Genomic DNA, 15,449 nt, shown 5'->3' with positions numbered 1-15,449 from the left:
CCACTGGGTGATAAGGCAACACACTAATCCACATCTATGGTGGATTACATGGTGTGTGGACATGCATGCAATACCTGTAAATATATTTTCGTTATAAGACATTTTCAGAATTTATCTAAAATAGATTAGGTGCCTGTAATAAATTATTTTTAATTTATATTACAGCTAATTAATTTAATTGTAACGTTGGAACGCCAACGGGTAAATTTTTTTGTACAAAAAAATGTGGTCAATGCACTTGTAGAGAAACGAGGCCTCTGTATTAATCAGGAGTAGAGAAACACAAAGTCCAAAGGTGCGTTAGATGGCTCAGACGCCTCGCCGATCAGGTTTCTCCGTGTTCACCCAACACAGGAAGTCAAGTACCACAGCGAAGCTTCCTTGTTTTGCTGCTTTCTCACAAACGAATGTAGATTATGGCTTGACGTTTAAATTCACGCAAAGCTAACTTTGATGGTTTTCTCTATACGGACAGTCATGGGTGGCTCGAACATTGCTCTACTGATTTGCAGTCTGTCGGCCTGCTGGCCTCCTGGCCAACCTCTGGGACAAGGTAGGGGTCTGCACAAAGACAAACAACACTCGGAAGAGCAAACACCACTCATCTTGTTTGTGTTGGATTTACATTAGGCCTACTCAAGTGTTTCCCTTTATTTACCTTTACTGCCATGCATTCGGCAGTGTCATAAAGTAGTCTACTACACCAAACCTATCATCGCGTGTGTGTGTGTGTGTGTGTGTGTGTGTGTGTGTGTGTGTGTGTGTGTGTGTGTGTGTGTGTGTGTGTGTGTGTGTGTGTGTGTGTGTGTGTGTGTGTGTGTGTGTGTGTGTGTGTGTGTGTGTGTGTGTGTCCCAGTGCCCCTGCGATTCGCTGCGTTGGGGGACTGGGGTGGGGTTCCAGTGCCTCCGTACTTCACTCATCACCAGAAGGCCATCGCAGACGAAGCTGATTGGCTCGCCCGGACCGCGGGTCTGGACTTCGTCCTAAGCCTCGGGGACCACTTCTACTTCAACGGAGTGAATGATGTGGCAGACCCCCGCTTCAAGGCCAGTCCACGCACCTGTCCATCCTAACCCCGTTGATTTATTTACTTATATTTAACCAGGGATCCCATTGATATTAAATGTACATTTTCCAAAGCAGGGATAAATGGTGAAACCTGACTTACAATGCGACACTTATTTTCGTAGTCTCTAGCATATGTGAGGTATTTTCATAACAGTTACATTTGACTCATGTGTTACTTGTTTCAGCCTCAGTGGAAGTTTGTTAACACAGAACGATGTAGGCCTAATCTGTTACGGAGTCTGCAGGGTTTACAATTATGCATCCTGAACATGCAGTCGGTTATGGTGTGTTCCTGAATCCTCGAACGCCAGATCCGAGTCGAAAGTCGAAGATCTCCCAGCTTTCTTGCGGCATTTCTCGAAGGCACGCCCCCTTGTCTTTGTATTTCGAAAATCTGAGAGTAGACCGAGATCAGTGATGACGCCCTCAACAAAATGCCTGCGCCCTTGAAGAGGTATATATTTTTTGTATTTGTACCACGTAGGTCATTTTAATGTCGATTTTAAATGCTCTTACACACTTGATTACATTGCTACTTTATTCCGGTCACCAATTTATACATTATGGTCTTGCTGTGCGTGCAATACAATGTAAAGTTGTGTTGATTGTTTTCGGGCTGGTTTGCTAAAGACGTTAATGCAGCTAACAATAAACAACGACTAGCCAATTTCATGCCACAAAGACGAACAGGAACGCTTTGAATACTCCGTGACCGGAAGTGACGTCAAACGTGCAACTCGGAAGGCTGGCGGCCGAGGATTCAGGAACACACCATTGTACTTTCACACAGAGCGTGCCATTCCTATGGTGCCATTTGACGACGCTGTGTACTGTAGAATGGGGAAAGGTCGCCTCCTTGTGTTTGGAAATCGTTAGGTTTCCCTCTAAAAAGCCTCTAGTTTAATTAATTCTAGAATTGATTCAGGGTGTTGTATTTAAGAAATTATTCAATACAACAATGGTAATGTTTAACGTTTTCATGTTGGATAATATAACAGCTCTCTTTTTTATTGTCTGCCAATAACTTATCTGGGTTTTTCGTTGTTCCGACACAGTACACATTTGAGAAGGTATTTTTTCACAAGTCCTTGCTGGCAGTTCCATGGTACCTGGTGGGAGGGAACCATGACCATCGCGGGAGCATCTCGGCCCAAATTGCCTACTCCAACATCTCCCACAGATGGTAGGGCTCAAATCGCCAGGCAGACCCACTAACCACATGTTGGCAATAACGTACCTTCTTGTTAACTGAAAAACAACATTCAGTATTGATTCCACACCTGGGAAGTTAACTTAAGTAAATTGGTCAAATGCTATTTATTTTTCTATTTTTTAGGGCCAGTGATATGGACTCACAGAACCAACGTTTTTTTAAAATAATTTTAGTGATGAAACTAGAAATATTAAGTTCATAATCAATACAATTTACACATTATTACAATTGAGGGTTCTCCATTGTAAAAGAGACAAGGAGAAGGTCTTTCTAACTCTCTGTGTTTCCCGTCACATTTGACCTGGGAAGGAACTACCCGTCCCTTTACTACGAGCTCCTGTTCCCGGTTCCTCACACCAACGTGTCGGTGACGGTGCTGATGATCGACACCGTGGTGTTATGTGGGAACACGTACGACCAGGAGCAGCCGAGTGGGCCGGAGGACTCAGTGGCGGCAGAGATCCAGTGGGCGTGGATCCTCTCTAGACTCGCCAACAGCAAGTAAGCAACACGGCCCTCGTTTCTAAGGTGATGTGGGGAGGGTTTAACAGCTGTCATTTGATGGCTACGGCAACAAATGATAGCTGTTAAATCCTCCAGCCATCCGTCCGCTGTCAGTAAGTCAAGTGCTCGGAGAATATCTGTTCTGGTTGACTACTTATGCCTCTATGAGACCGTTTAGATAGCAGACCACTTCTGGGTCTTTCTGGCCAATCATCTCTTCCCTCATTGGTTCAAGGATCCCTCTTGCCTTTTTGGGTCGTAAATTTGGCTCTGTTATGCTCTTTTCGGTTCACTCGCTCTACAACTGAACAGTGTTTCTGTTTGTTCACATCCCGCAATGAACCGGTTTACATTTTATCCAGGATTTAATCTAATATATTCAACCCCTTATTGACGTTTGTCAGCACATTCTAATAAATAAGAGTTAATAAATTAGTGATGTGAGATACAAAAACTGCTGCACCCTACTCTACATCTACATTTGAAAAACACACTATACTAAGGTTATACAAATATAGATATTTAGGTAAGAGATCTGTAATCGATGTGATGTACCCGGTGCTCAGTGCCCTTCTAGACAGCAGATAATACTCTGCTGTGTATTCATGTTCAGCCTCTATATGGCAGCAGAGCTGCACATGTGCTCATATTTCTAAGTCAGTAGAAGCTCTTCAATAGTGGACCATGTCCCTACTGACGGACTTCACTAGCTGTCATCGCTGGGAGATTGATCCTGTAGAATGTGTTTTTGTATTCCTCTAATGCAGTAAAATAAAATAGCTAATATATTGCCTTCTAAGCGATGATAATGGCATTCCTCCGCCGTGGCTGAGGAGGAGGAATCCGGGCAGGGTGATTCAGTCACTGGTTAAGAATGTAACGCCACTGTCGTCGTTCATTTCTAACCCTGCTGGACGTGCACGTAAGGGCGCACTCGTGTGAGCAAGCATAGATGTGGTTTCGCAAGAATCAAAATTTCTAGACGACGAATTGCACACTTCTTGGTGGTCGCCATGTGTGCTGAACAAGAGCACTTCTGAATAACCGCTGATGTGCTTCCCCTTTTGAATACACTGCAATATCCTCCATATGTACAGTGTTACATAATTGTTATAGAAATGGACCAGATAGAGTATTCAAGGGGAGTTGGGTTCACTTTGCTGTAACAGGGAACAATGAATACGGTGCATGCTGCATGTTTTCTAAACAAGGCTTAAAGACATTATTTCAGCAGTGATGTTTAGGCTGTCTGGCATCAACGATTAAGAATCCCTGCAGCAGTAAAACTTTTCTATTCAGTATAAGATAAATACTTGTTCACTGGTTAGAAGGAACAGTTCTTCTCACTTTGCCCTCCCACATAACTTTCCTGTGAATGAAAGACTCATTATATGTTATGGTCAGGTTGAGATTTGAGATCACGTCTTCTGAAATGATTCTGTGTTGGTGGTCACTTGGTCAGGAGAATGAGGTCAACCTAAGCTACCTTGCCCAGGTGTTAGTCTATAAATGGATTCCAGTTTGAGGACTAATTGCAGTTGTTCAGCTTTCTATCTTTGTAAATTATAGATTTGGTGAGAAGACTTTAGTCAGTCAATCAATCAATCCACTAATCGTTTGTGTACTTTTTTTTGTACACTCAATTATAGTATAATTTTATAGCAGATACTCTGTATCTCGATTTCATCTTGCGGTTGTTAATGATTATTTAAAGGTTAGGTCATTTCTGTCCAAAGTGCTCTCATCACAACAATAACGAAATACGTGATTTGATGACATTATCAAGTAGCGTGTCATTTAATTCCAAGTAGCATAAGAATAACTGAGGATAATGTTAGTTGAGGAAGCCCAGTGCTGTTATCTGTGGTCAGAGCAATCATATTCAAAATAATGATGAAATGAATCAAATGTATCAGCATGAAAGTTGTAACTTTATACAGGTAACGTACACATTACAGTGTTGCCCACTAAATCTCATTTGATTGACTAATTATGGTGGTAGCTGACAGAGGGGTGACAATGCTTTCAGAAAGACATTGGACATTCACGCTCTGAATAACGGCGACTTGAAGCTGGAAGCAAAGCCTGTATCATCGCAATGAGTCCTGTGTGTAGCGGTGTATACCTGGTGTGTAGCTTGTGTGTTGCTGGTGTGTAACAGTGTGTACCGGCTCAGCTATTTTCTCTATTGAGCCATTATTTGGTTCTAATTCATACACAATAGGCAAATTATAAAGTGTTTTTCCCTAAATAATTGCCAAATCAATTTAAAAAGAAACGTATTACTTTTTCCAAACGTTCCCAATGGTTTTAAATCACTTTTTATCAGTGTATCCCGCGAGCTATGCAACAGTAAAGAGCAGGTAAAGATCTGCTCTAGCTCTAGTGAGGGTGTAGCGCACATGGACTGTATGCTATACAGATTAAACCGACCCAATCATATGTGTACAATGTGTCAACTATCGCAGACTTTCTTCACACCAAACAAACCAGCCACAAACCGAGTAAACGGTTTGTAGATTCGTTGAGATTCAGACTGATTTAGTTTTTTTCTGGCATCCCTCATACTCATTTGTACAGAGCTCAGGAGGTAACATGGGAAGACATTTTTTTCATAAAAATTGCATGTGATTGGTAACTTGCACACAAGCTTTAGTAAGTCGCACACGGGCTTTAAGTAAATCTGTTGTGTTGTTTTGCAAAACACTGTGTGTTAAGTGTGAGGCTGAGAGTGTGCTTAAAGTTTTGTAGAACTAGGTTGATGTTTTGCTCCTTGAGTGTTAGGTTTCCCTTACTGGGTTAAACTGATCTTAAAAAGTACTGTAAAGAACCCATTTGCTTTTCATGTAGCACTCGTATCCTAACTCTAACCCTAAAATTTTAGGATGAGCCATAATGGACCGCTTGTTCAAGAGGTTTCACAGCAGGGTAAACAACTATGGGGTCAGAACAGTCTCATTAATAATGAATGCACAGAGAAGGATTCACAAATGTATTTTGTGATTTATACATAAATTACTCTCTTCTCACAAATACATTTCAATGCACACACGCATGGATATCGGTATGTATAAATGTAAAATAAATCCATAAACAAAAATAAGTTTCACGAACACATTTCTGATCCACACACAAATGTGTCTTGTTTGAAATAAATGTAATATAAAACCATAAATATATGAATTAAAAAAATATTTGCAATTTTCATCAAAATGTATTTGGATGTTGTTACATTTATATACAAACTGTTAAACTTGAATTTACAAGTCGCTTTTCATTTGTGAACTTGTTGTCATTTATGTGTGAACTGGTCTGTATTTTTATGTGGATTTTTGAGACTCTACAGCCAATCACATGACTGCAGTGACTGGGTTTTTAGATTTGTCGGTGCCGTTTACTACTTTAACGGCACCGACAATCTCAAACCCAGTCGAAACTAGATGGAAAAACTGTAGTTCAAAACGTGACGCAGCTTTTACTTCTTCACCACGTAGAGATTGTTATGGGTCATTCAAAAACTCTGTTATTTCCCATAGACATTTGACCGAGGGAACCGGGAGCCCTCGGAGGCTGGATAGAGGTCGACTCGACTCGGGACTGCAGTCATGTGATTGGCTGAAAACGAGGGAGGCATCTGATTGGCTATAGGGAGTTCCTTGTTGAAAAAAATGCATTTGTGAATCCAGTCCATGGACATAAAAGATCCAGTCACGTCAGGAGAGTCTCAAAAATCCACATATAAATACAGACCAGTTCATTCACACACAAATGCAAGTTCACAAATGAAAAGCGTCTTGTTAATTCAAGTTTAACAGTTTGCATATAAATGTAACAACATCCAAATACATCTTTAATGAAAATTGCAAATATCTTTTTAATTAATATATTTATGGATTTATATTACATTTATTTAAAACAAGAAACATTTGTGTGTGGATCAGAAATGTGTTTGTGAAACTTATTTTTGTTTATGGATTTATTTCACATTTATACATACCGATATCCATTTGTGTGTGCATGGAAATGATTTTGTGAGAAGAGAGTAATTTATATATAAATCACAATATACATTTGTGAATCCTTCTCTGTGCATTCATTATTAAGGAGACTGTTCTGACCCCATAAACAACAGCCTAGTTTCTCACATTCACATCAGGTGTCGTGTGTGTCATCTAGGTCAACACCGACTCTTTTCACTTTCTCTCTTTTTGTTTCTGCTGTCCTCAGTGAAATAATGAACCTCAGTGAAATATTCTGTCTTTGTCACTTTGGATTTAGCTCGTATGGCCATTACTAACAACCAGGACTATGGTGGCTACGTTCCGCAGGTCGGACTACCTTGTTGTGGCTGGTCACTACCCCGTGTGGTCCATCGGCCATCACGGGCCCACCCCCTGCCTGCTGGAGAGGCTGCGTCCTTTACTGAAGAAGTACCAGGTCACTGTGTACCTGTGTGGCCACGACCATGATCTGCAGGTGAGGGGCACTTCAGTGGGACTGGGGAGTTTAGTAGGACTGTAATTTAGTTTACCTGTGGAGTTTAGTATGACTGTGGAGTTTAGTATGGCTTTGGAGTTTAGTATTACTGGAGTTTAGCATGACTGTGGAGTTTAGCATGACTGTGGAGTTTAGCATGACTGTGGAGTTTAGTATTACTGGAGTTTAGCATGACTGTGGAGTTTAGCATGACTGTGGAGTTTAGCTTGACTGTGGAGTTTAGTATGACTGTGGAGTTTAGCTTGACTGTGGAGTTTAGTATTACTGGAGTTTAGTATGACTGTGGAATTTAGATGTCTGTGTGCAACTGAGACAGTAGGGTTTAGCATGACTGTAGTTTTATATGAATGTAGTTTGGTATGACTAGTTACTATAGACTGTAGTTAAATGCTTTAGTATCATATTGGTGTAGACAGTGGGGTTTCGATGACTGTAGTTTTGTATGACCTTGTAGATTAATATGACCAGAGTTGGGTATGAGTGTGGAGTTTGGTATGATTGTAGTTTTGTATGACTTTAGTTTAGTATAACCAGGTAGTGTGATAGGACTTAACTATCAGTTTAGCATGACTGTGGAGTGTTGTTTCTCCTCAGCCTTAGTGACATTTTCCCGTTGGCCATATTTTATATAATCATAACTCTTCAGGCTTACAGAATATTCCAGTGAAATAGTAGTAAGGACATCAACTGACGATGTATTTAGTTTGTTATGATTGCACCTTTACAATCATCTTCCCGTCAGTTCATCAGAGAGGATGATGGGAGCTCCTACGTCATCAGTGGCAGCGGGGTCGTCAGCGACTACTCCTCCGAGCACAGGGACAGCGTACCGTTGTCCTGGCAACTCTACTCCAGCCCTGTCAATCACACATCTGGAGGAATGTCTTACTTTGAGGTCACAGAGAAAGCAATGTCCATCAGCTTTCTACAGACGGATGGGAAATGTGTGTACCGCGCAGAACTGGGACCTCGCAACACTTGAGGGGTTGGGTTCGTTGTACAAATGTCGAATTTGATGCTTAGAATCAGCAATTTATTAACCATATTCACAGTTTGATAACTTAAGCTCTTCATTAGATATACATTCCTTAACATTGGCAGAGGAACATGTATAGAGTTAATGGATTCAATTTATATTCACCTTACATTTTTTTCTTTTTTATTCTGATGAAAATTGCCACAAATTCCATCAGGTAAACTTGTAATGTCAGTTATATTAGTGGACAAGCCAAACTGCCGTAGATAATGTCATGTTGGGTAGCCCAGTCCTGTTGTCCGCAGTTGTAACTTCATAACGTTACTCTACACATTAGTGTTTCTCACATAATTAGATTCTAGCTTTTGGTAGTGGCTGACGGAAGAGAGGATATTGTTTTTAGTTTTTTTTCTAAGATTGAAGGAAGGATATTCAACCCTCTGAATTGCAGCGATTTGACGCGGGGGACTAAGACTCGATCAGCGGTATCAATCCTGTGTCTAGCAGGGAATAACACACTACTACTGACACTACTACTACCACCATTACAACTACCACTACTGTCATTGTATGCGTTGAAGGATAAATGAGTGAAAGCTATCGCTTTCGGGGGGTCATTTGCAAATCATAAACACAAGGTAACACAAGGAAAAACATTCTTTTTTTGTTTTATTGGGATGTATTGTTGAATCAGTATTAGTTGTTTCCAAGTACAAATGATACTAATTCATTTCATAACAGCCAATCAGTGTTCAAATCAATGTAAACCTTTTCAAATAAAAACATATTTTTTCTAATTTATATTTTGGGAATTCTTTCCATGACATAATTTAATTGTTTTCGTTTTTTTAACAATACAAATCGAACAAATTTGCGTGAACATTTTTGAACAATATAAAAACCCACCATCATACATAAAGAGCAAATTCATTGCTTTTTTTAAATAATAAATTATAAATACAAAAATATAACATACTAGTTTTTGATTTTCCATTATTGTGTAGTCTTTCAAGATCAAACCCTTATCTCCCATAGTTAATTTAAAGTTAGCCGTAAGAACGATAAATAAATAAAAGCCAATGGTACCGTAACCAGAGAGAGTTAAAATCAGCAGTACTATTCACCAAGGATATACAATGAGCTTACCAGGGACCTCCCATTAGTCTACCTAAGGATTTGTATAAAAATATATACTATTCACAGAAGCTTAGAGTGAGTTTTGCTCACGTTTTCTCACTCAGGTCGGTGTAGAACTGTAGAGCTAGAGCTAGAGGATGAGAAAAGGTGGTTTCACAGAAACCAGGGTTGAGAGTACAATTCCAGCGTCCCACAGTGGAATGTTGACCTTGCTGTGGCCCCTCTGTGTTTCTCCCCGCCTTTTGAAGAGGACTGTTGGATCCCACCCAGCAGCTGTACCATGCCCATCAGCCCCGCCCCCCCGCACACACACACAGACAGACACACACACACACGTACACACACGTACACACACACACGGTGTTAAGCTGATCACAGAAGTTCGCGCTCTTTTGCGGTCTCCTGGGCTTTTCTCCGGCGCTTGAGGCAGACCACCGCCACCACGATGCCCACGGTCACAATGACCAGGATGAGGAGGATGCCCCCCGCGATCACTGGCACCGAGTACACTGTGGGAGGAGGGGGGGGGGGGGGGTGGTTACTATGTGCTCTGTACATTACAGTGCATACAGGACAAAATCAGTCTGGCCAATCGAACTAGTGTCTCTCTTGACTTCACTAAAACATCCGTCACCATTATATTTTGTCAAAATGATGCTGATTGATTTTAACAACAGCATTTATCGTCAGCACGCTACAGCACGTCACAAACAATAGCAATGTGGTCTTGGACATTAAACATTGTGTAAAGTACTAATGTCCTGTAACAAAGAACAAAGTGCTATTCTTTGTTCTTTGTGATAAAACATTCTGTAAATTACTAATGTCTTGTTACAAAGAATTTGTGATACGACATTTTGTAAGAACTCATATGGCCATTCAGTTTATTTGTCCACACACTTCCACCAACTCCGTGCTGACCAGACGCACTGTGATTCCAAAAGACAGATTGTTGCATCACTTTAGTTTACATTGGTGGCATGAGCATGCTCAAGCTTAATGCTCTACTCTAATTTACCAACTATTTTAGTGAGGCCAGGGGCGACTGGTGCAGTGGTTTAATCACCAGCAGTGGCCTTTAAATATACTTTATTTTCCTCCTTGTCATAGCCATGACATAATGCAACTGTCATTTTAAAGCATGCATACAAAAAGTTACTTGCAATGACAGAAACATGTCGTAGGGCATTTATAGAAAATGTTGAATCTTTATAGCTTATACACTTGGGATTTGAAATCCTAGTGGTTGATGTTGATATCATTCCAGAGCAGCCCGGTCGAGAGCATCGGTGTTCACTAGTGTTGGGTCGTTTGCGACCGAATCAGTTCGAATGAACAAATCTTTAACAAGAACGGACCGAACTGATTCTTCTCTCTCGTTCGTCTTGTTCGTTCTCAGATTCGATTCCTCCCAGACACTCTAGTCGCTGACTCACTGTTCGTTCGCTGACTGAGTGTCGAAGAGGGAGAGGCTTAGTGAGCGAGCCTACGATAATACGATTCAATATCAGTGAAATGGTAAATGCATGCTGTCTTTGTACTCTCTGTGTCACGCCAGATTAATCAAATATTTGAATGTCTCGTCAATCTATCTCGTTCTTTCATGGTTCGTTCTCAACCCGGGCCCCCCACCACCATCATTGCTAAATCAAGTCTATTATCTTGCTGACATGTTAAGCATCCAATAATCAACTACACCCCCCCCATCCCGCTGCATTTGGTTAAAGTTGTAATGTTGATTGATGACCGACTTCCACGATCGTTTGAGAATGAGAACGAGGGAGGAGCTGAGTCTGACTGACTCAGCTGAGAACCGTGCACTCCATCATTCCATTCACCGCTACCGGAAACTCGACTGAACGAACGAAGGAACGAACGATTCTGAACAAATCTTCTTGGCGAACTGACCGATGCGAACTTACTGACGCGAGCTGAATTAAGGAAAAGATTCATTGAATCCATCGCTAGTGTTCACATGAACCTCCCTGCTCCAAGCAGTTGGCCATGGCTGAGTAGCACTGTGTCTTATTCTAAACACACAAACACAATTCATTCCCTTACTTAAAGTACTATATCAATATCGACAGAGCTATGCAGATCCCTAGGATGGCTTCGTAGATTAGATGCTTCGAGATCAAAGTGGCGGCTCTGTAGTACTTTCACCCTAAAAACTATTCATAGCGCCAACCACTGATTGCACGGATGTATGTATTGTGAAGCACCGCATCCCCCCCGCACTTCCTTCCTTTTTACCTAGTTCTCCATACCGCTGGTGAAGGAATCTACTCCCCTCTGTGAAACCCCTCTGTAAACTCTTCACCCCCTCATCTAAACTTTTAAATCCACCTTAGAGCCACGTTGCCTTTAGAATCAGAAGATATTCCAGACATCGTACATATTCCTTTATATTAAATGATCTATTCCCTTCAGCGCTTATTCTATTCTATCGCCTTCACATCAATCCACTTGTTGTTAGCCAAGATGCAGCAAAGCATTATTCCATTCTACTCCATTCTATTACAAGTCTGCAAAGAATGTGGAAAGATTCAGAGCATACATTCTTCTACCCTTATTCCTTCTCACTCTACGCAATCTATGGGATTGATTCATATTCCATATCTTATTGAATCATATCACGGACAAGGGCGTTATTTGATCATGTCAAATCTCATTAAACAGTGGAGGAGTCATCCAGGGTACCAACATGCTGTGATAAGTTTCTCTCTCACCATCAGTGAAGGACTTCTCCCCTTTGGAGCACTGGGTTTGGCTCTGCGCCCCCAGCTGCTTCCCAGGCTTGCGACTGGGGATGTAGGCCTGCACCTCGAAGCAGTAGCTCTCCCCCCGGTCCAGCTTCTTCAGCTCGATCACACTGCCCGCCGAGGTGTATTCTTTCTGGGGGAGAGGAGCCAACAGGTCGGGGGGTTAAATGTCTGGATGTATTCTTTCTCTTTGTGCCGACATCCTGTTCCTGCTAGAGGGGACTGATCTTTCACCTTGTATGTGAAAGTAACATTTTCACAAGATCAAGGTCTAGGGGTAGGGAAAGCCGGGGGAAAATATCCCAGGTTATTGCTTAACTGTTTTCAGTTTTATGTATTATAAATAAATGTATTATTAATCAGATTCTAATTAATATTTTTTCTGTAATCTTTAGAATCTAGAAAGCTTTTTTTTTGTTGGCTCTTGCCTCGTCCTGACTTAGTTCTTATGGGGGCTTAGGGTTAAGGGCCTAATGTGGGCCATGTGACCGAGCTAGGACGTGTGATCGGGGTCTCTGCCAACACGCCAGACACAACTCGCGCAGTACACTCGGGCTGTACCTTGCTCCTAACTGTCTGTGTTCTTAACACCAGGGTCCATGGCCCTACCTTGCTGTTAGCTCCTAACTGTCTGGTGCTAAACACCAGGGTCCATGGCCGTACCTTGCCGGTGCTGGAGTGTCTCCTGTAGGTGACCCTGTACTGGAGCTCATCAGCGAACACGTCCCTGATGGACTGCTGCTGGTTCCCCTTGAACAGCGCGGTCAGCGGGTCCGTAACGTTCAGCGTGACCGACCGCTTGTCCTTCCCCACCACAATCGTAAAGTCCGGTCTGTCGATGTCAGCTGGAGAGCAAAGAAGAAGAAAGAGGAGAAAACGTTAGAGTGACGGTTTGCAGTATTGCGTTTTGAGCATTGGCAAGGGCGGGCAAACCAACCGGTCCACTGGGTTATGTGATATGACAGCTCTTTCCTCATCACTGCTCCTTCAACACAGCCTGATTGTCTTATTGAGGATGTATGATAGGACAAACTAAGCCTTCATACTGGATCGTTCTCATGTGTTTCAAGTTACGTCAAATGTATTTACACAGCCTGTAAGAGCCTTTTTCAATTCTCAAATTTCGGATAAATTTATTTCCTTCCTGGCTGCTTGTAAACCTGTCTACCTGCATAACCCCCTACCTGCCTGACTGCCTTCTATATCACCTAGAATCCTCCAGGATCTAGAGTTGATTAGACAAATGCGCATCAAAGTCCCAAGTTGAACAACATCTTTAGAGGTTTAAGAACTTTGGGAAATTTGCAACACAGCAATTCAATGCAGTTGTAAAGGCCAAGGCAGACACTCACATGCGAGAACAATTCCTAGTACTAAAGTCCAGACCTCGCAACTACTTTTTCTATTTATGAGAATTACACCAGAGCCCCTCTGTCTCTGATTCTCTAAAGAAGTTTGTGTGTGTGTGTGTGTGTGTGTGTGTGTGTGTGTGTGTGTGTGTGTGTGTGTGTGTGTGTGTGTGTGTGTGTGTGTGTGTGTGTGTGTGTGTGTGTGTGTGTGTGTGTGTGTGTGTGTGTGGGGACGGACGGACGGACGGACGGACGGACGGACGGACGGACACCTACTGTCTAGGTAGGGGCAGAAGGCCTGGGATCGGGTGTAGGGGGGCTCGACCAGGTCGGAGGCGACTCCCCGCAGTGGCTCTGACAGGACCTCGGCGATGTAGCTCTCCCTCAGCCGGCTCAGGGAGGCCGACAGGTCACACATGGTCTCTCTGCTCCGGATACAGTGCGGGTTACTCTCACGGTTCTCGCCCACCCTGGAACACAACAGAACACATTTAACACTCACATTTAGGGCATTTAGCAGACACTTTTAAATTGACATGTAGAGCATTTATTATTATCATGATTACTTTTATCCAAAGTGATTTACAATAAGTACATTTGTCGGAGAGAGAAAGAGAAACGACAATATATCTCTGTCGGTACAGTAAGGCTGTTCATAGAAACAAGTGCAAAGCACTAGCAATCGGTTAACCCCTTCCCTGTTTACAACAAGGATAGCTAGGCTAAGAGGCTACACAATAAGAATACATGTCAAAATAAGAACAATCCATTTAAAACCAGCTCTTTGTGGAATACATATTTAATTTAGGAAGGAGGCGGCAACTATCTGAAGATCCAGGGTCTAAATCAATTATTCCTCTAAACCTTTTAGTGGATCTATGTCTTATCTCCCCGATGCTGTCTCCCAAGGTCATTGTTCAGTCTATTCCTGAATACAATGCTTCTGGGAGGTTTCTGTCTGCTTAAGTCTTATTGGAGGATTGTTATGGGTTATGACTTAATAAGATCTGAATATTGATAAGTTATTAAAAACACTGAGGAAATGTAATCTTTGTATGTATATTATGACTCTACTTACACAGAATATTCCACGGTGTAGGAATAGTTTTCAGATGGTTTGGGTCCCCATGTCAGCAGGGTTTTGAAGTTAGTTGATGTCCAGGTGACATTTTGTGCTTGTGGAAACTCTCCTGCTTAATGAAATGAATGACTTCAAAAACGGTAGATTTATATGTATATTATATATAGCCTTAATAATACAATAATATTGATAATATTGATTGTATATTGTGTTTGTGTGTCTATCTGTGGGGGGAGGCTAAGTGTGTGTGTGTGTGTGTGTGTGTGTGTGTGTGTGTGTGTGTGTGTGTGTGTGTGCATATATATATATATATATATATATAAACATACACGCACAGTATACTTCACTAACAGTGGTGCACATGTGAATTCATTATATTCCAAATACATGATCATAAATCTTACCTGACACCAAGCATGTGAAGATTAAAATGTCTATAGAAAGCGCCAAAAGTGCTTCTTTTGCCCCAATTTTCCACATTGTTTTTAAAAAAATTATCCGGGAAATTGATAAAATCCAAGTACCGTTCCGTGGGTCTATATACTTCAAGGTGGGTGCAGCCTCGATTTTACAAAAATAAAATAGTCTGTTGATCTCTCGGAAAAGACTAAATGAACCTGACACCTCACTAAATGAACCACTGCGCTGAGCTTCTGCGAATGAGTTGAAACGTCTTTCGGCGCGTATTAAATACCTCTCTCCACGGTCCCGTATCGACTTGTTTGGACGTGGGCAAGGCTTATTACGAAGAGCGCCTACCATATAAGGAGTGTCTGGGTGTTCCGGCGTCAGAAGGGGATGGAACACATTCTGTCGACAATGCCTCGGACGGTTCATATATGCAGGGCACATATGGCGCAC

General features: G+C 41.9%; 2 protein-coding genes across 3 annotated transcripts; one reads left to right on the top strand and one right to left on the bottom strand.

The window, feature by feature from the left end:
* Positions 1 to 21: 21 nt before the first annotated feature.
* On the top strand, positions 22 to 9,052 carry acp5b (acid phosphatase 5b, tartrate resistant). Its single transcript, XM_060044570.1, has 8 exons — positions 22 to 76; positions 476 to 553; positions 857 to 1,047; positions 2,125 to 2,252; positions 2,592 to 2,783; positions 7,115 to 7,262; positions 8,026 to 8,273; positions 8,676 to 9,052. The coding sequence occupies exons 1-7, from the start codon at positions 37 to 39 to the stop codon at positions 8,263 to 8,265; spliced, it is 1,017 nt and encodes a 338-aa protein (XP_059900553.1). The 5' UTR covers positions 22 to 36; the 3' UTR covers positions 8,266 to 8,273; positions 8,676 to 9,052.
* Positions 8,911 to 15,246, bottom strand: f3a (coagulation factor IIIa). Of its 2 annotated transcripts, none has more exons than XM_060044567.1 (6): positions 14,993 to 15,246; positions 14,586 to 14,700; positions 13,784 to 13,977; positions 12,822 to 13,003; positions 12,126 to 12,291; positions 8,911 to 9,905 (listed from the first exon to the last, which is right to left on the bottom strand). In XM_060044567.1, the coding sequence occupies exons 1-6, from the start codon at positions 15,066 to 15,068 to the stop codon at positions 9,769 to 9,771; spliced, it is 870 nt and encodes a 289-aa protein (XP_059900550.1). In that variant the 5' UTR covers positions 15,069 to 15,246; the 3' UTR covers positions 8,911 to 9,768. The 2 variants fall into 2 exon arrangements, with proteins under 2 accessions (XP_059900550.1, XP_059900551.1); XM_060044568.1 differs by having other exon boundaries at positions 14,586 to 14,697; positions 14,993 to 15,245.
* Between the last annotated feature and the right edge of the window lie 203 nt (positions 15,247 to 15,449).

This window comes from Gadus macrocephalus, chromosome 23 (genome assembly GCF_031168955.1).
Source record: "Gadus macrocephalus chromosome 23, ASM3116895v1".
Taxonomy (NCBI): Eukaryota; Metazoa; Chordata; class Actinopteri; order Gadiformes; family Gadidae; genus Gadus; species Gadus macrocephalus.
The sequence above is the reverse complement of the archived record's forward strand: the minus strand, read 5'-3'. Positions and strand labels throughout refer to the sequence as shown.